Source organism: Pteropus medius, unplaced genomic scaffold (assembly GCF_902729225.1).
Source record: "Pteropus medius unplaced genomic scaffold, Ma_sr-lr_union100, whole genome shotgun sequence".
Taxonomy (NCBI): domain Eukaryota; kingdom Metazoa; phylum Chordata; class Mammalia; order Chiroptera; family Pteropodidae; genus Pteropus; species Pteropus medius.
Genome location: NW_024349801.1, coordinates 28,090,763 through 28,110,449, shown reverse-complemented (window position 1 = coordinate 28,110,449; position 19,687 = coordinate 28,090,763). Strand labels below are relative to the sequence as shown.

General features: G+C 34.7%; 1 protein-coding gene across 5 annotated transcripts in view; it reads left to right on the top strand.

The window, feature by feature from the left end:
• SLC71A2 (solute carrier family 71 member 2) overlaps nt 1-15,935 on the top strand; it is a 92,104-nt gene extending 76,169 nt beyond the window's left edge. For 3 of the 5 annotated variants that reach the window (XM_039888485.1, XM_039888484.1, XM_039888487.1), the window contains 5 exons: nt 8,515-8,586; nt 9,985-10,097; nt 11,509-11,606; nt 13,366-13,508; nt 14,216-14,580. In XM_039888485.1, coding sequence (XP_039744419.1) covers nt 8,515-8,586; nt 9,985-10,097; nt 11,509-11,606; nt 13,366-13,508; nt 14,216-14,455 — 666 coding nt within the window. In that variant the 3' untranslated portion in view covers nt 14,456-14,580. Of the gene's footprint in view, nt 1-8,514; nt 8,587-9,984; nt 10,098-11,508; nt 11,607-13,365; nt 13,509-14,215 lie in introns of all 5 variants that reach the window. The other 2 variants (XM_039888486.1, XM_039888483.1) reach the window with 1 other exon arrangement.
• Nucleotides 15,936-19,687: the final 3,752 nt, after the last annotated feature.

The window sequence follows — 19,687 nt, the reverse complement described above, 5'->3', positions numbered from 1 at the left end:
ATGCCATATAAGTAAATCTTTTTTCAAGCACTTCTGTTTCTATTTTGCTCAGTTTTGGTGGGTGGATACTAGAGATTTAGAGAGAATAGTGGTGAGATAGTGTGTTTAATGTAGAAAATTATATGTGTATTTAATTAAATTATGCATTTAATTTAGGAAAATGGGAAAGCCCAAAGAAGAAAGTGAAAAATTATATCTCATCCCATCACATATATAATATACAACTGTGAATAACTTCTTTTTCTACCTTTTTTTCCTATACATATGCTTAATGTCACCACTACCACCCAATTATAACAAATAAGAATCATTGTTATTTTATATTTGTGCTTGTTTTAAAGTTCACACATACAAACATATTTTAGTTAAAATTGCATTTGATATTTGTAAAGCATATGAATGATAAGAAACTTGTATCCCATATATATATAGAACTCTTATAACTCAATAATAAAAAGACACATAACCGAACTGAAAACATAGGCAAAGGATTTTTATCGATATTTCTCCAAGAATATATACAAATAACTAATAAACACATGAAAGAATGCTTAATATCATTAGCCATCAAGGAAATGCAAATTAAAACAACAATAAGATTCTACTTCATACCTAAGCTAAGCTAAGATGGCTTTAATCAAAAAGACAGACAAGGATATGGAGCAATGGGAACTGTCACAATGCTGGGATTATAAAATGGTGTAGCCACTGTGGAAAAGAGTCTGGTCGTTCCCCAAAGTGTTCAACATAGGATTCCCAGCAAATCTATTCTTAAGTATATAGCCAAGAGAAATGAAAAAACCTGTCTACACAGAAACTTTTACACAAATTATTAATATTCATAACAACCAAAAAGTAGAAATAACCCAAATGTCTATCCATTGATGAAATGGATCAAAAACATTGTATATCCATACAATGGAATGGTATTATTTGACAATTAAAAGCAATGAAGCACTGATAACATTCTCTAATATGGGCAGACTTTGAAAAAATGCTAAGTGAAAGATGTCAGGACCATATATATGAAATGCTCAGAATAAACAAATCCATAAAGACAGGAAGCAGATTACTGGCTGGGCAGAGGGGTAGGCTAGGAGAATGGGAGTCCCAATGGGGTATCATGTTTCTTTGAGGAGTGATGAGATTTTCTAAAATTGATTGTGGTGATAATTGTCCAACTCTGTAAATACACTTATATTTACAGAGTGATTGGTACACTAATAATGGGTGAATTGTATGGTATTTAAATTCTATCTCAAAACACTCTTCTTTTTAAATGTACTTATTTAAGATCTCAAATAAACAACCTAACATTATATCTAGAAAAAATAAATGAAGCCCAAAGTCAGCAGAAAGAAGGAAATAATAAATATTAGAGCAGAATTAAATGAAACTAAGAACAAAAAGAAATAGGAAAAAATGCAACTAAGAACTGAGTCTTTGAAAAGATAATTGACAACCCCCTGGCTAGACTCATAAAGAAAAAAGAGAAAAGACATAAACAAAATCAGAAATGAAAGAGAAGTTATGACAGATACCACTGAAATACAAAGGATCATACAAGAATACCATGAAAGATAATATGCCACCAAATTCAATAACCTAGAAGAATTGGACAAGTTCTTAGAAATCTACAACCTTCCTAGACAATCATGAAGAACTGAAAAAAATCTAAATAGCTAATCAACATTATAGAAATTGAAACAATCATCAAAACCTACCAAAAAGCAAACGTCCAGGACCACATGGTTTCACAAGTGAATTCTAACAAACATTCAAAGAAGATGTAATACCTGTCCTCAAACTTTTTTAAAAAATCAAAAAGGCAATACTTCTAACTCATTTTATGAGGCCAACTTTACCCTGATACCAAAACCTGGTAGAGATAACACACACACACACACACACACACACACACACACACACACACACACACACCAATATCTCATGAATACAGATGCAAAAATCCTAAACAAAATATGAACAAAGCGAATACAACACATGAAAAAGATTATACACTCTCATCAAGTGGGCTTCATCCCAATGGCACAGGGATGGTTTAATATATGCAAATCGATTAATATGATGCACTAGATAAACAAAGGATAAAATCATATGATCATGTCAATAGATGCAAGAAAAATCATTTGACAAGCTATAGCATCCATTTATGATTAAAACATTTAAATGGATATAGAAGGAAAGCGCCTCAATATAATGAAGGCCATCCATATACAACAAACCCTCAATTAACATCATACTTAATGGTAAAAAACTAAAAACCTTCCCTCTTAGATCAGGAACAAGACTAGGTTATCACCACTATTATTCAATACAGTATTGGAAGTACTAGCTAGAGCTGTCAGGCAAGAGAAAGATAAAAAAGGTATCCAAATAGGGAATGAAAAAGTCAAATTGTCACTTTTTGTAGATGACATGGTTCTCTATTTTGAAAACCCTAAAGATTTCACTAAAAAACTATTAGAAACAATAAACAAATACTGTTAAGTTTCAGGATACAAAATCAATGTACAAAAATCCATAGCCTTTCTATACTCTTAACAGTTAATTTTCAGAAAAAGAAACAAAAGAATTTCTCTTACAATTAAAACAAAAAGAATAAAATACCTAGGAATACACCTAACAAAGCATTTTATTTAGAGCCTACCCTAGAGATTACTACTTGTATGTATGATTTATTAATCCCTAATAAAGTAGTACTATTTACATTCTCTACATGATTCAAGGACCTTTGACTTTCTTAATCATCCTGCATTATATGTTCTTGTTCAGTAATTTTTTGTGTCATATTTTAAGTCTTAACAAATTTTTAATTTTTTTATACAATCAATGTTCTTTTTTATTTATTTACATATTTACTGTTTCTTTTTATTGAGGTAAAGTTGAGATATTTACCATTTCAATTGCTCTTTATTACCAAATTCTAAGCATTCGTCTTGGACTGCTTTCATTCTATGTGAAGAACATTTTTTAGTGCAGGTCTGCCATTTACAAAATCAGCTCTCCCTTTCCCCCTACCCCTACTCCTCCCTCCCTCTCGTCTAAAAATGCCTTTATTCGAACCTACATTTTTGGGAAGATAAGTTTTCTGCTCTTACATTCTAGCCTTTGACCTCTTCCTCTCCCAGTGTGTGTTGGGGTTTATTTCCATTCACTTAAACTAAAAAATAGTTCACACATTTCTCATCTGCCTCTGGAAACCACCAATCTGTTCTCTGTATCTATGACCTTTTTTTTTAGTTTAAGATTTCACATACGAGAGATCATGTGGTATTTCTCTTTGTCTGACTTATTTCACTTAGCATAATGCCCTCAAGGTACATCTATGTTGTTGTAAATGGTAAGATTTCATTCTTTTTTAAGGATGAATAGTGCACATATATACCACATTTCTTTATCCATTTATCCACTGATGGACACTTAGGTTGTTACAGTATCCTGGCTATTGTAAACAATGTTGCAGTGAACACTGGGGTGCATATATCTTCAAATTAGTGTTTTGGTTTTCTTTGGATAAATACCCGGAAGTGGAATCACGGGATCTTATGTTAGTTTTATTTTTAATTGTTTGGGGACCCTCTGTACTGTTTTCCATAGGGGTTATACCAATTTATATTCCAACCAACAGTGCACAAGTGTTCCCTTTTCTCCACATCCTTGCCAATACTTGTAATTTCTTGTCTTTGATAATAGCCATTCTAACAGGTGTGAGGCGATATCTCATTGCAGTTTTGATTTGTATTTCCCTGATGATTAATGATGTTCAGCATCTTTTCATGTACCTGTTGGCCATCTGTATGTCTTCTTTGGAAAAATATCCATTCAGGTCTTCTGCCCATTTTTTAATCAGGTTGTTTGTTTTTTGCTGTTGAGTTGTATGAATTCTTTATGTATGTTAGATATTAGCCCCTTATCAGATATATGACACCCAGTTATTTTTTTTCCCCATTCAATAGATTGCCTTTTCATTTTGTCAACAATTTCCTTTGCTGTGCAGAAACTTTTTAGTTTGATATAGTCCCCCTTGTTTCTTTTTGCTTTTGTTGCTTTTGATTTGGTGTCAGATTCAGAAAGTCAGTGCCAAGACCTATGTTAAGGAGTTTACTACCCATGTTTTCTTCTAGAAGTTTTATGGTTTCAGGTCTTACATTCAGGTCTTAATCCATTTTGAGTTAATTTTTGACGTATGGTGTAAGATAATGGCCCGTTTAATTCTTTTGCATGTGTCTATCTAATTTTCCCAACATTGTATTGAAGAGACTGTCTTTTACCCATTGTATATTCTTGGCTCCTTTGTCATAAATTAATTGACCATATGTGTATGGGTTTATTTCTGGTCTCTCTGATTGGTTCCATTAATCTATGTTTCGGTTTTTATGCAATACCACATTGTTTTAGTTAGTATAGCTTTGAAATATAGTTTGAAATTAGGGAGCAGGATTACTCCAGCTTTATTCTTCTTTCTCAAGATTGCTTTGGCTATTCAGCATCTTCCATGGTTCCATGCAGATTTTAGATTGTATCTTCTATTCCTGTGAAAAATACAGTTGGATTTCATAGCAATGCATTGAATTCATATATTGCTTTGGGTAGAGTATGGACATTTTAACAATATTCTTCCAGTTCATAAGCATGGAATATCTTTTCATTATTTGTGTCTTCAATTTCATTCATTAATATTGTAGTTTTTAATATAAAAGTTTTTCACTTCCTTGGTTAAATTTATTCCTAGGTATTCTTTTTGATGAAGTTGTAAATGAGATTGTTTTCTTAATTTATCTTTTCGATAGGTCATTATTAGTGTAAAGAAACGTAACAGATTTTTGTCCTTAGGTATTTAATTTTGTTTTTTATAATTTTTTAAAAAATTTATTGGGGTGACATTGGTGAATAACATTATATAAGTTTCAGATGCACAACTTTATAATATGGTATCTGTATACTCCATTGTATGCTCACCACCCAAACTCTAGTCTCCTTTTGTCACCATGTATTTGACCCCCTTTACCCTCTTCATCCTTCCCTATCCCCATTCCCCTCTGGTAACCACCATTCTGTTTTTTATATCTATGAGTTTGGGGTTTTAGAAGATTTTTATTTGTTTATTTGTTCATTTGTTGCTTTTTTGTTTGTTTTATATCCCACATGTGAGTAAAGTCATACGGTCTTGTCCTTTTCTGCCTGACTTACTTTACTTCGTATAATACTCTCAAGATCTATCCATGTTGTACCAAATGACAATATTTCATCATTTAATGGCTGAATAGTATTCCACTGTATATATATATACCACATCTCCTTTATCCACTCATTCGTCAAAAGACACTTAGGTTGTTTCCATGTCTTGGCTATTGTGAATAATGCTGCAGTGAACACAGGGTTACATATATTTTCATATGTGTTTTCAAACTTTTCAGGTAGATAACCCAGAAGAGGGATTGCTGGGCTATATGGTAGTTCTACTCTTAATTTTTTGAGGAACCTTTATACTGTACCAATTTAAATTCCTACTAATAATGCACAAGTGTTCCCTTTCTCCACATCCTTGTCAGCACTTGTTATTCCTTGTCTTTTTGACAATAGCCATTCTGACAGTGATGAAAGAAATAACTATTGATATTGAGCATCTTTTCATGTACCTGTTGGCCATCTGAGTTTTCCTTAGAAAAGTATCTGTTCAAGTCCTCTGCCTATTTTTAATTGGATTATTTGTTTCTTTGTTTGTTATTGAGTTGTATGAGTTCTTTATATATTTTGGATATTAACCCCTTATCAGAGGTATTGTTTGCAAAGATCTTCCATTTGATTGGTTGCCTTTTTGTTTGTTGATGGTTTCTTTCATTGTGTAGAGCTTTTTAGTTTGAAATAGTCTCAGTCATTCATTTTTTCTTTAACTTCCCTTACCTTTAGGGTCAAGTTCACAAAAACCCTTCTGAAACCAAGTTCCATAAGTTTAGTGCCTGTTTGTTTTCTACTATGTATTTTATTGTGTCAGGTCATGTATTTAAGTTTTTAATCCATTTCGAATTAATTTTAGGGTATGGTGTCAGATAGCAGCCTAGTTTCATTCTTTTGCATGTGGCTTTCCAGTTTTCCCAGCACCATTTATTTAAGAGACTTTCCTTTCATTATTGTATGTTTTTTGGCTTCTTTACCAGTTGCCCATATATGTGTGGGTTTATTGCTGGGCTTTCAGTTCTGTTCCAGTGGTCTGTGTGTCTGTTTTCTGCTAGTTTGGGTTATTGTAGCTTTGTAGTGTAATTAGAAGTCAGAGAGCGTGATACCTCTGGCTTTGTTCCTTTTTCTCAGGATTGCTTTGGCTATTTGGGGTTTTTTGTGGTTCTATTCAAATTTGAAGACTTTTTTCTATTTCTGTGAAAAAAGCTATTGGGATTTTGATAAGGATTGCATTAAGTCTGTATATTTCTTTAGGTAATATGGCCATTTTAACAATGTTAATTCTTCCAGTCCATGAACACTGAATATCTTTTAATTTTTGTGTCATCTTCAGTTTCTTTCAACAATGTCTTATAGTTTTCAGAGTACATGTCCTTCACTCCTTCATTAAGTTTGTTCCTAGGTATTTTATTCTTTTGGTTGTGACTGTAAATGTAATTATTTTTCTTTATTTCTCTTTCTGCAATTTTGCTGTTAGTATATAGGAATACAATGGTTTTTTCTGTATTGGTTTTATATCCTGCAACTTTACTGAATTTGTGTATTAGTTCCAACAATTTTTTGATGGCGCCTTTAGGGTTTTCTAAATACGTCATGTCATCCGCAAATAGTGACAGTTTTACTTCTTCATTTCCAGTGTGGATGCCTTTTATTTCTTTTTCTTGCCTCTTTGCTGCAGCTAGGACTTCCAACATTGAATAAAAGTGGCAAGAGTAGAGACACCCTAACATCATATCTTGTTTTTGATATGAGAGGAAAAGCCAAAGCTTTTCACTGTTAAGAATGATGTTAGCTATGGGTTTGCCTTTATTATGTTTAAGTATCTGCTTTGTTGAGTTTTTATCATAAATAGATGTTGAATTTTATCAAATGCTTTGTCTGTGTCTATTTAGATGATCATATGATTTTTACTCTTCATTGGATTAATATGGTGTATCACACTGACTAATTTGCTCATGACCTATTCTTGCCTTTCTGGTATAAGCCTCACTTGATCATGGTGTATGATCCTTTTAATGTATTATCGAATTCAGTTTGTTAATTTTGTTGAGGATTTTTGCATCTATATTCAACACAAATATTAGCCTGCTATTTATTTATTTGTGGCATCCTTGTCTGGTTTTGGTATCAGGGTAATGCTGGCCTTATAAAATGTGTTTGGAAGAATTCCTTTCTCTACTGTTTTTTTGGAAGAGTTTAAGAAGGATTGGTAGTGATTATTCTCTGAACGTTTGATGAAATTCACAAGTGAAGCCATATAGTCTTAGACTTGTTTGTTCGGACATTTTTGATTACTGTTTCAAACCCCTTGCTAGTAATCAGTCTGTTCATATTTTCTGTTTTATTGTGATTCAGTCTTGGTAGCTTGTATGGTCCTGGAAATTTATCCATATCTTCTAGATTATCCAGTTTGTTGGCATATAATTGTTCATAGAAGTCTTTTTCGAACCTTTGTATGGTTCATAAGTTATAACATCTCTCATTTCTGATTTTGAGTCTTTTCTTTATCTCGGTGAGTCCAGCTAAAGTTTTATCAATTTTGTTTATCTTTTCATGTAATTAGCTCTTAGATTCATTGATCTTTTCTATTGTCTTTTTAGTCTCAATAATTTTAAGCTCCTTTTTCTAAATTTCATAGAGTTTCAGTAGAGGAGAAAATAACTTTTTAAAAAATATGGTATTTAAAACTAAAAGTTTTAGGCATTTTAGAGCTGCTTATAAGGTTAAGAGGCTTAGAAATCAATGCCAGCTAACTTTGGCTTCTCATTAGAATCACCGTGGAACCTTTTTAAAACATACCTATGTGTTGGCCCAGAGAGTCTGATTTAAATAGTCTCAAATGGGTTCCAGACTTTCATTGTTTCCTCTTCTCTCCTTCTCTGTTGACCACATGATTTTAACATGCAACTAAAGTTGAGGTCCACAGACTTTGCTTGTGAGCAAATTCTGTATAGACGGCATCAAAAGTCAAATTATTTCTCTATATTGTAATGCTTGATAATATTATATTTGGGTTTTGGTAGATTGGTGATGGGGAGGGATGTGAAACAATAGAGTAGGCCTATAATAGAAAATATTATCTTAAAAATATTTATTAAATTAAATTGTGCCCACTTATAATGATTTTTTTAATCATATTTAGATATAAATTACTGGTTAAATGGGTTCAAGTTTTAGCACTACCTTAGTTTGCCATTGTCAAGGTTTTATGAACTTTCTTCAACTATTTTAGCCTATAGCTTTACTAGAACATAGCATTTATTTTTATAATATCTACATAACAGTAGTGTTTTGTTTTTTTCTGTTCCATAGGTCATAGGTTTTGGATCTGTTAAAATTGCAGCATTCATAGCTATGGTAGGAATTCTGTCTATTGTGGCTCAGGTGAGTATCATTTTGCTCATCCCTTTTTTTTTTTAACATTTTTATTCTGAAATAACTGCAGGTTCACAGGAAGCTCCAAAGAAATGTTCGTGAATATCCCCTGCCCCCCTAGCTTAGCCCCTCTTCCTCCCCTGCCGCAATAACCACTTATATATCTACGATACAATATCAAACCCAGTAAACTGACATGGATATGGTCCATAGAACCATTTCAATTTTAATAGAATATTGAGGTTGTGCTTTAGGAAGAATTTAAATACAACCTTTCAGTACTTTTTAGAATACTTGTTATTTCTACTGGGTCTGTTCAGCAAATGGAAATTTGTTTTATAACCACCAATCACAACTTAACTCATTACAGATACTGCAAAATTTATTTAACCAGGAGAATGTTTCAATATAATTTTAAAGTTGAAAAGTAAGTTCAACTAAAAATGAAATGAAAATCAGTAACTGTTCCAACCTTTGCTCTCCCCAGGACTGAAGAAATATGGTAAATCAGCACATTAGAATATATGTAATGAGTAAAGAACATTAAACATTTCCTCATCTATAATAAATTTAGGACCACAAAAGGCAGAGCAGGTGTCTTTTAAATAAATTCTTTGGCATGTTTAAGTGCATTCACTATATCATATGAGATTCCCTAGAGGCTATTTCCCTGAAACAGCTACATGCTGCTTTAAAGCATGGTAGGCCAGGTCGACCACTCTTCTGTGAAATGAGAAGGCTCTAGAACTGTTTTGCCTAAATGTTAGAATTGACAAGGCTCTTAGGAATGCATCAAGGCAAAGGCCTTTCTTTTTTGTTGTTGTTGAACTGTATCAGCAAATGTAGATTATGTTAAACTTTCAAGTTGCTTGTGATTCAGGCTTTTCATATTAACTCTGGTTACTCAATTAACCCAGACTCATCTTTTCATCCTGTGCCTTTTCAAAGTCCAGAGTGCTAACCATTACACCATGGGACTTAATCCTGTGCCTTTTCAAACTATCTCAACTATTTTTTAGCAGAGTATATATTTGTTAAAATCAAATTATATTAATCTAACTTTATAAAACTGCAAACCTCCAGCAAAATTCCACATATTCTGTAAATATTCAGCAGGGGCTTGCTATTTACTTGTAGTTAAGTGATTGGCATTTCTCAAAAGATACTGAGGCACTGACTTATCATGGCTATGATGACCTTTCTAGAAAGGTGCTCACAAAGCACCAGATAAGCAGGTTCCTGGGGAGGAGCCCCTGAAGTTCCACTCCTTTAGAGCTACATCCATACTGCGTGGTCTCAAGTCTGTCCCTTAGAGGTCCCTGGTTATCATTATTAGGCTTCCCTCAAAGCATGCATCAAATCTGTGTGTTCACATGGTTTCTCAGGATTATCTCCTTCACTTTGCAGACAGTCTTTCTTACCATCTTGATGAGGTCATTAGGGAATAAGAATACCGTCCTCCTTGGCTTGAGTTTCCAGATGTTCCAGTTAGCCTGGTATGGTTTTGGATCTCAGGCCTGGTAAGCCTCTCCCATGGATTCTCATGAACTAACAGACAGATGCTTCTTTTAGAGGAGCTCAAGTTGGTTGAATGTGATGTGAAGGAAGCAAGGGTTATTTTACTGGTTTGTGTCTTGGAGAAGAGTGGAACTAGGTAATTTAAGATTCTTTGTAAAGATTGTCTTTACCTCAGCAACTTTCAGTGATTTGTTACTTAATTAAGTGTGTGTGCTTCCTCCCCTCAATCTTCCCAAAAGTTTTATATCTACCTTTTAAACACATTTGTCAGTTTTTAGGGACATCATATATAGTCCAAAAAAAAAAAAAATCAAGGAAAAATGACATTAGGGTTCGCTGTCCACAATTAGCTGACTGACCTTGGGCAGAGACATAACATTTATAACATAAAGCATTTGACTTAAATGATTCCTAAGATCTCTTCCAAAATCTTGTGTACCCTGAGACAATTATGAATGCTTGTGTATTAGATTCCCATAAATAGGAAGGTTGAAATAAACCCTGAAATCAGAAGAAGCAAAAAGAATCCTCCGTGCTGTTTTGTTATGCAGCAAGTTTCCCCATGTGCCTTGATCCAAATACCAGAGTTCATATTCCATTTTAAATACTAGAGTTAATTCTCATTTAGTATACATGACAAAATTTAGAGAAACTAGAAATGCCTTAGAGGTCAGTGGTTATTTCTTCTTCTTTAAGATTTCAGTCCTATGAACTTTGGTTCAGTAGCTGATTCAGTCAAGCTCATGCTATATTAAAAAGATTTTGTCAACCTGAAGGGTTTTTCCTTTTCAGTAAGCATGTGCGTGTCAGCCATCCCCTTAAGCCCAGTTGTGGCCTCACACTCCTCTCACTCATACTTAATACTGACACACACTTAAGTCTATTTCATTGAGAAAAAGACAAAAGTCCAAAGCAGGCTTGGAAGTCTGCAGGATGCCATCCTGCACTTCCAGGTTTCTAGTTTTTTCTTTTTTGTTGATGGCACGTGATACTTTGTTGGAAGATAGCAAACTGAGCAGCACAAAAGCAGTGTGAATGTGAGCCTTGGAGATGTACAAAGAAAAAGTAGGAAATTGGTAGGGAAAATATGAGACTTATGAAAACAAGAAATCTTTTTGAACTTCGTTGAGCTTATGTTTAAAGATGGTAATAGGGAAGCCAGGAAGAACAAATTTTGAAAGAGATAAAATAAAGAATTGAAACTTTCCTATCTTGTGAAGTGATTAGTATTAAGAAGATGACATATAACCTTCCAAATTTTAAAAAAAATCAGTTTTTAAAGAGGAAAAATTAAATACAACTTAACTTGAAAAAACAGAAGGCATTTTATGCTTTTGCCACTGATTGTACTGTAAGCAACAAGCTCTTTGGGGCTGGCCTGCCACCTGACAGCAGCCTGTCCTGTCATTGCAGGATGATGTGGGCAGCAGGGACCGTGGCTGCCATGTCCAGCATCACATTTCCAGCAGTCAGTGCCCTCGTCTCTCAGAATGCAGAGTCAGATCAGCAAGGTGAGGTCACCATCCCCTCTCTTATTTTCCTCCTTCAGGTGAGACATACCTTCCAGAAGCACGAGCAGCTCTGAGCCTCTCTTCACATCAACAGGGCAGGAGGTGACAGCCATGTAGGCCTTTCTCAACAATCATACCTATTTACTTTGGCACATAGGAAAATTCTGTTTTCATTCCTGCTCTGATTTTATAGTATGTTTTAAAACTGGACTCAACAATTAAGAATACTAAAAAGTAGAAATAGACTATTTTCTCTTTCCAGTTCTGACTCCTCTTTTATGTAATAACGTCAGAGTTAACTAGACTAATAATAACAGATGGCACCAGCACAGCCAGCTTTATTTGTGAAACAAGGAAATAAAAGATTACATCTCTTTTAAAAAAAATTTAACAGATGTCTTTTAAATAATGATAAATTCATTAATAATACAATGAGCTATTTAATCACTATAATCACTAAAGTTTCTTTAATTTGGAATCATTCAAAGTCCACTAGCTTAATTTCAGAAATGATTCTTTGAGACAATAAAGGAAAAATAAATCCGTGTATTGTTGATAATTGAATGCAGAGTGAGAGACAAAATTAAGACAACTGTGAAGAGTAGCACTCTACTATGTAGACTCTTGCTTCATCCTTCTTCTGCCTCTGGCTTCCCTATTAGGCAGTTTCCACTACCAGAATCAATTATTTTCCTTCATCTCCTAATAGCTCACCTTACTGTAATCAGGAAGTAGTGAATTATAAAAGGAAAAAATTTTTAAATGCCTTAGAGCTCTTTAAAAAGTTTTTTTAAAAAATCTAGATTGTAAGATAGTTTAGTTATTGTACCTATTTTTCCACATCAGAAATCAGCCATCTTATTTACGTCCACATTTTAAAATAGTGTCACTAGGCCACAAATTCTGTATTACCCTAGCTATGGTAACTCAGCTGGCTGCATATCCTTGGGAGGTATTGTGACTAAAGTGAAGTCGGGTCATCTGTAAAGGATGGGCACTGCTTGGTGTCTGACAGACACTATTCTGTCTTTCATGGCATAAATTTTCTTGGGCTCTTTTTATGCTTATACATATTGATACAGATGTTTCTAAATGTTGGCATACAAAATTATAACACTGTATTAGGTTGAATTATCATTGACCATTTTTGAATTTCAGAAACATGCTATTTATATGGTTCAAGCTAATTTTTTACCTGCCACGTTAGAAACCAAAGATATCTAGAAATTGGGAATTCTGGGATTTTTCAATGCAGGTCTGCAGGGAATTGCATCAGAAATGCAGAGGTCAATGAGGAACAAGTCTGCCTGGAGGTGCCCGGACCACACAGCATCAGGATTGCTGTGGACTCGCATGGACTGCAGACGGCAAAGGGCAGATTTTTATTGTAAAAGCACCATTAAATGAGTAGATCAGGAAATCTTAATCCACAGAAAAGTGGAAATTGCCTGTAAATGGAGAATATTAAAGTTTGTTATGGGGGAAATTCATTACCAAAGGATTTCAGAAATATCATTGTCATTTCATCTCCTTATAGATGTTAGGGCACAGGGTGATAACATTAAAAGGATATGGTAAGACCAAGAAAACATTTGTGCAATGAAAATATGGTGAGTGAAATCCCTAACCTACTTTTCTCAGCACAGACTTCTCAGCCCTGCTGAATCAGTATACCATAGTTTCTAAGAAAGTACTGTTTAGTCCTCAATCTCGAGATGCTTTTCAGAGAAAACTGTGTTCCGTCTTTGTTCTGACATAGGTGTTGCCCAGGGGATCATAACTGGAATAAGAGGACTGTGTAATGGCCTGGGGCCAGCACTATATGGCTTCATATTCTACATGTTTCACGTGGAACTGACTGAGTTGGAACCAGAATTGAATTCTAACTATGCTGCCCTGCAGGTAATTTGGTGATGTTTAGTTTCATAATAATGATTATGTCTGACTATAGCAAAAATCTTCTGACCTTAAATTTGGAGAGTGTTATTTGTATAATATTATTGTTTTATTTGACAGTAGTAGTACTGTGTTCAGTACTTCCTGGGATTGGGGAGGGATCATTTCAGTGATTTAATATGTTATGTAAAAGATTTGTCTTAACTCTGTTCAGATTCTGTTCTCAACTTACACAATTACTCTGATCAGAGTGCTGTCCTTGGTAAAACTCAGGCCAAGTAAAATATAAAATGACCTAAAATTCCAGCTAGAAAGTGAGCTAGATAGAGTTCTTTTTCAACTCTTTATTTGGAATTTTTCTCACCTTTTTTCTAAGTGATATTTAACATAGATTTCTGAACAAAATTAGAATTAATGTTCGTGCACAGAATGCGTGAACTGAGGTTATAAAATGGAATTAGAGATAAACAACTGTTACTTACAGGTATGACTAAACTATTGAGAACTGGTGAAAAAGCAGTGATTAGTTTCCCTCTGTCATATTGCAAACACTAGGCTCTACTAGAATTGGCCTTGAAACTTAATGAAACTTTTGCTTATAAGAAAATGATTCACTTCGAGGTTGTGTGGGTTTTTTGGGTCATCTAGAACTAATTTTGTATTGAAAAAACTAACCAAATTCTTCATCTCTATTTGTTTCCCACACCCATCAGGGAGCTGTCATCCCAGGCCCACCATTTTTATTTGGGGCATGTATAGTTCTTATGTCTTTTCTAGTTGCCTTATTCATCCCTGAATACAATAAAGGCGGCGGAATTCAAAAACATAGCAGCAACCTGACCAACACCCCAGAACGGGGTAGCAATGAGGACATTGAGCCACTGTTACAAGACAGTAGCATCTGGGAGCTCTCTTCCTTCGAGGAACCTGGGAATCAGTGCACTGAGCTATAAGCTAGGTAGAAAAGGAGATTCTGCAGACATCGTCTCTGAAAATCATTGGAGAGCCATACCACATGGAAACTTCATGGTGCTGGAGGTGAGACGCTAGTGGCATCCTTCAGGGCCAAATTTGATAAGCGACCCTCTGCCTCTCTCCTCTTCCTCCTCCTGTTTCTTTTCTTCATTTCTTTTCCATTTGTACATTAGAACAAGTTAATATTTGAAATACATTCCTGCAAATAGTGTGCAAATCTCAAAGTTATCTGGAGTCCAAACTTTGAAACTCAAATAGAAAAAATCGTATCTCTGCTAGAAAGGATGGCTTTCCTTTAATGCCTCTACAGTACGAGTGACAGCAGTCTTTCCATGTCCTTTTCAGTAGAAGGTGTAGGATTCGAGATAAAGAATCCTTTCTTGTTTTCTTTCTTCCTGTTTTCTCTGAAAAGTGCCCATCTAGCCCATAAGTGTTGATGAGTGGCTGCTCCAAGAGTCACTCAGTATCAGGGATCTATTGCCTTCATTCAAAAGTCAAACAAAAACCTAGTCTTTTTCTTCTTTCCTTGTCTCTACTTAATATTTTCGGCTAGAATGAAATTCAGCATATACACCTCTGGATGTTAAATCAGTGATAAGCTTTACCATTGAAGGAAATTTTTTATATAAATGTAAATCATGAAGAACTAGCAATTCAGATTCCTGGACCCTAGTGTCTTGGTTAAATCCAAGGTGATTTTATAAAAGAAAACACACATAAAGCATTTTGGTAGCAACATAGAAATTGGAGGGTGCATCTAAGAAAGTTTTCAACAATATAAACATTCCTAAGGGAGGATGAGGGTTAGTAACTGGATACCAATAGAGTTTATTTCTAAGTTCAGACTCATATAACTATTTGTTCTTTCCCATATCTCCTTTGTCCTACTTCTCAGTTTTTCTCATTCATCATACTTCTGCCTTAACTGCTTTGTGTAGTATGTATTTGTTTTCAGTAGATCTTTATTTCTCTTTATCTAGCTGATGAATCTCATGGGACTATGCACATCAGATTCTTTTCTAAAATATGATGGTTTGGGTGAACTCAGTTTCATAAGTGTCTTGCTAGTTTTTTGAGATGTTTTATGGACAAAGAAAATTTTACAGATTTATATGTATTTTGCTGCACTGGTAAATGAATCATTAACTGGGGCCTACTTTTAACAGAGCACTTCTTTGAAAGTTTTATAGATATGAAATATATGTAGAGATTTGTAAGGAGTTTTAATTTTTTTTGATGGAGTGCTGTGTAAATCTTGTATTTATAAATGTAATGAAAGTATTGACAGAAAAATATATACAACTTTTATAAAAGATTATGTACTGATTAAATACATTTAAAAGAAGATATATTTTGAAACCTGTTCTGCTATGAAGAGAAATAACATATCTTTTTACTACGCTGTTGGTTTTTAAGTTAAGCTTCCTAATCATAATAAATTTACAATGGTTACTTTTATGTCTTTTGTGTTTCTTTAAAGCAAACAGTACCATTGATCTTTGGGTTCTCTTGGTTGGCTTTCAACTAAAATAAATTGCAAGTCCTTAAGCTAATGTAAAATATATGTGTGTTTTCAAAAAAGTTTCATTTTTAATAAACTTCCTCCAAAATCTCCCTTCAAAAACAGATTATAACTATTTTATTTTTTTAAAAAAGCAGGAACACAAATATTTGTACACCCATGTTGATTAGCAGCATTATTCACAATAGCCAAGTGTCCATTGTTGGATGAATAAAGATAATATGGTATTTACATACAATGGAATATTTATTCAGCCTTAGAAAGGAAGTCTTGACACATGCTACAACATGGATGAACACTGAAGACATTATGCTAAGTGAAGTAAGCTAGTCACAAAAGGACAGATACGGTATGGTTCTACTTTTGTGAAGAATCTCATCAAATTCATGGAGATACAAAGTAGAATAGTGGTTTCCAGGACTAGGGGAAAAGAGGGTATGGGAAGTTATTTAACAGGTACAGTTTTTCAATTTCGCAGGATGAGAAAAGTTCTAGAAAGGGATGAGAGTGGTTACACAACAATGTGAATGTACTAATGCCACTGAACTACTTAAAAATGGTTAAAATGGTCAATTTTATGTATATTTTGCCACAGTTTTTAAAAAATGTTCTCATAGCATCTTATTCACCACTACTTACAAAATTGCAATTTCTTTACTCAGTATAACAAATGTCATTTATTCATCTTTTTAATTTTAAAGGTATATATTTTTTAATTGAGATAAAATGCACCATTTTAACCATTCCAAAGTGTACAATTCACTGGATTTTAGCTTATTCACATAACTGTGCAGCTGTTAGCCCTGATTCCAGAACATTTCTATCATCCTGAAAAAGTAACCCCTTACTCATTAGCAATCACTATCAATTCCCTCTATCCCCATCCCCTGGCAATCAGTAATATACTTCCTGTCTATAGATTTGCCTATTTTGCACATTTCATATAAATAGAATCATTCAATATGTGACCTTTTGTGTCTGGCTTCTTTTATATAGCATGTCTTTGAGGCCTATGTTGTATCATATGTCAAATTTTATTCCTTTTTAAAGAGGAATAACATCTCATGGTATGTATACACAATATTTTATTCGTTTGTCTATTGATATTTTAGCAATCAAATTCCAATGGACATTTGGGTTGTTTACACTTTCAGGTTATCATTAATAATGTTGCTATGAACTTTCTTGTCCTAAGTTTTTGTGTGAACATGTTTTTGATTCCTCCTAGGTATATACCTAGGAGTGGAATTTCTGGATTATGTGCGAACTCTATGTTTAACCATTTGAGGAGCTGCCAAACTCACAGCAGCTATCTATCCATTTGACATTCACATCAGTAATGTAGGAAGGCTTCAGTTTCTCCATATCCTTGCCAACACTTGTTATTTTCTGTTTTGTTGTTGTTTAAAGACATTCTAGTAAGTTTAGAGTGGAATCTCATTATGCTTTTGATTTGCCTTTCTCTAATGACTAATGATGTTTAGCATCTTTTCATGTGCTTGTTTACCATTTGTATATTTTCTTTGAAGAAATGTTGATTCAAGTCCTTTGCTCCTTTTTTTGACTTCTGTACGTTAACTATTGATTTGCAGAACTTTCTTTTTTATTTTTTACATTGTACAATTCAATTTTTTTTTTCAATTATAGTTGGTATACAGCACACCAGCCTCACCTGTACAGCATATTGATCAGAGATCCACACAACTCATAGAGTGCTCACCGCACCAAATCTAGTACCCCTCTTTCCCCGCCACATATTTATTCCAACATTATTAACCATCTTTCCCATGCTGTATTCTACATCCCCATGTCTACTCTGCAGCCATCCACCTGCATCTCTCAAACCCTTTGCCCTCTTTTCCTTCCCCACCCCCTCCCATCTAGTATCCCTCAAAATAGTCTCTGTATCTATGAGTTTATTTCTGCTTTTGTTGGTGATGTTGATTTTGTTCTTTAGTTTCCACATGTACATGAAATCATGCAATATTTGTCTTTCTCTATCGGACTTATTTCATTCAGTGCAATATACCCTCTAGGTCCATCAAGGCAATATCATTTTTCATCCCCTTCCTTTTAGTCTGTATGTGTCCTCTAATCTGAAGTGAGTCTCTTATAGGCAGCATATGTAGGGATCTTGTTATCCATTCGGCGACTCTATCTTTTGGTTGGAGTACTTAATTCTTTTCCATTTGAGGTACTTGTTGATAGGAATGTAGTTGTTACCATTCTTTATTCCTGTTTTTGGTACATGTTTTCTCTTCTTAAAGAAGTCCCTCCAACATTTCCTGTAATACTGGCTCGGTGATGATAAATTCCTTTAGCTTATTTTTGTCTGGGAAACTCTTTATCTGTCCTTCAACTCTAAATGAGAGCTTTGCTGGATATAGTATTCTTGGTTGTAGATGCTGGGTTTTCATCACGTCGAATATTTTGTGCCAAGCCCTTCTGTACTGCATATTTTCTTTTGAGAAATCAGCTGCCAGTCTTACGACTGCTCCTTTGTAGGTAACTATATGCTTATCTTGCCGCTTTTAAGATTCTTTATATTTAACCTTTGACATTTTAATTATGATGTGTCTTGGTGTGGATCTCTTTGGGTTCCTGGTTCTTGGGACTTTTTGAGCTTCCTGGGGTTTTATGTCTATTTCATTTGCTAGGTTAGGGAAGTTTTCCATCATTATTTTTTCAAATAGCTGTTCAACATCTTGTTTTCCCTCAGGTATTCCGATGACATGGATATTTTTACCTTTAACAATGTCCCATATGCTCCTTAGATTATTATTATAGTCTTGGCTTCTTTTTTCTTGCCATTCTGATTGAGTGTCCTTGGCTTCTCCATCCTCTATATAGGTCATTTGATCTTCTTTATTCACTTTGTTTATTCCATTTAATATATTTCTCATCTCAGATAATGTGTTCTTCATTTTTGACTGGTTCCCTTTTATAATTTCCATTTCCATTTTTGTTTTTTTATCTCTTTGTTGAAGTTCTTACTGAATTCATCTACCCTTCTCATAAGTTCATTGACCAGTGTTTTGAACTCTTCATCTGTTAGATTACTTGACTCCATTATATCTGGATCTCTGTTCTATTCTCTCATATGATTTCTGCTTCTTTGTCTTCCCATTTGGCTGCCTTTCTGTGTCTGTTTCCATGTACTAAGCAAAGTTTTATTAGTGTGGATTTGTGTATTAGGTGTCCATTGGCACAATCCTGAGAGTGGTTCAGCTGCAGGCTAAATTTAGCCCCAGCCTGTGCCCCTCTGGGGCCTGTTAAGATTCAGCAAGCAATCCACAGATGCTGTGCTTATAGTTGCTTCAAAAGGCCACACCAGAAACCAAGGCCAGCTGCCGCCAGTTTGAGTCTTGGCACTGCTCAGCAAGGAGCACCTGACTGCGGAGCATATACCTGGATGTGGCTTGCATGGGGCTACGACTTGGAGGAGGCAGAGTTTCAGGGAATCCTCTGGGCGGAGCAACCTCTGTTATCCAGTTTGATGATATCTCTGCTATGGCAGCGCTATTCCACGCACTGGAAGCAGGGAGAGATCAACAGAGGAACAATGGATACCACCAGCACTTCTGCCAAGGAGAGAGCTTGGTCCTGGCCTTCACTCCGACAGCTCGGTGTCACCCTGTAAGTCCCTGCGCAGCTGAACCAGCACTAGTGCTCAGAGCAAGCAGGTCCG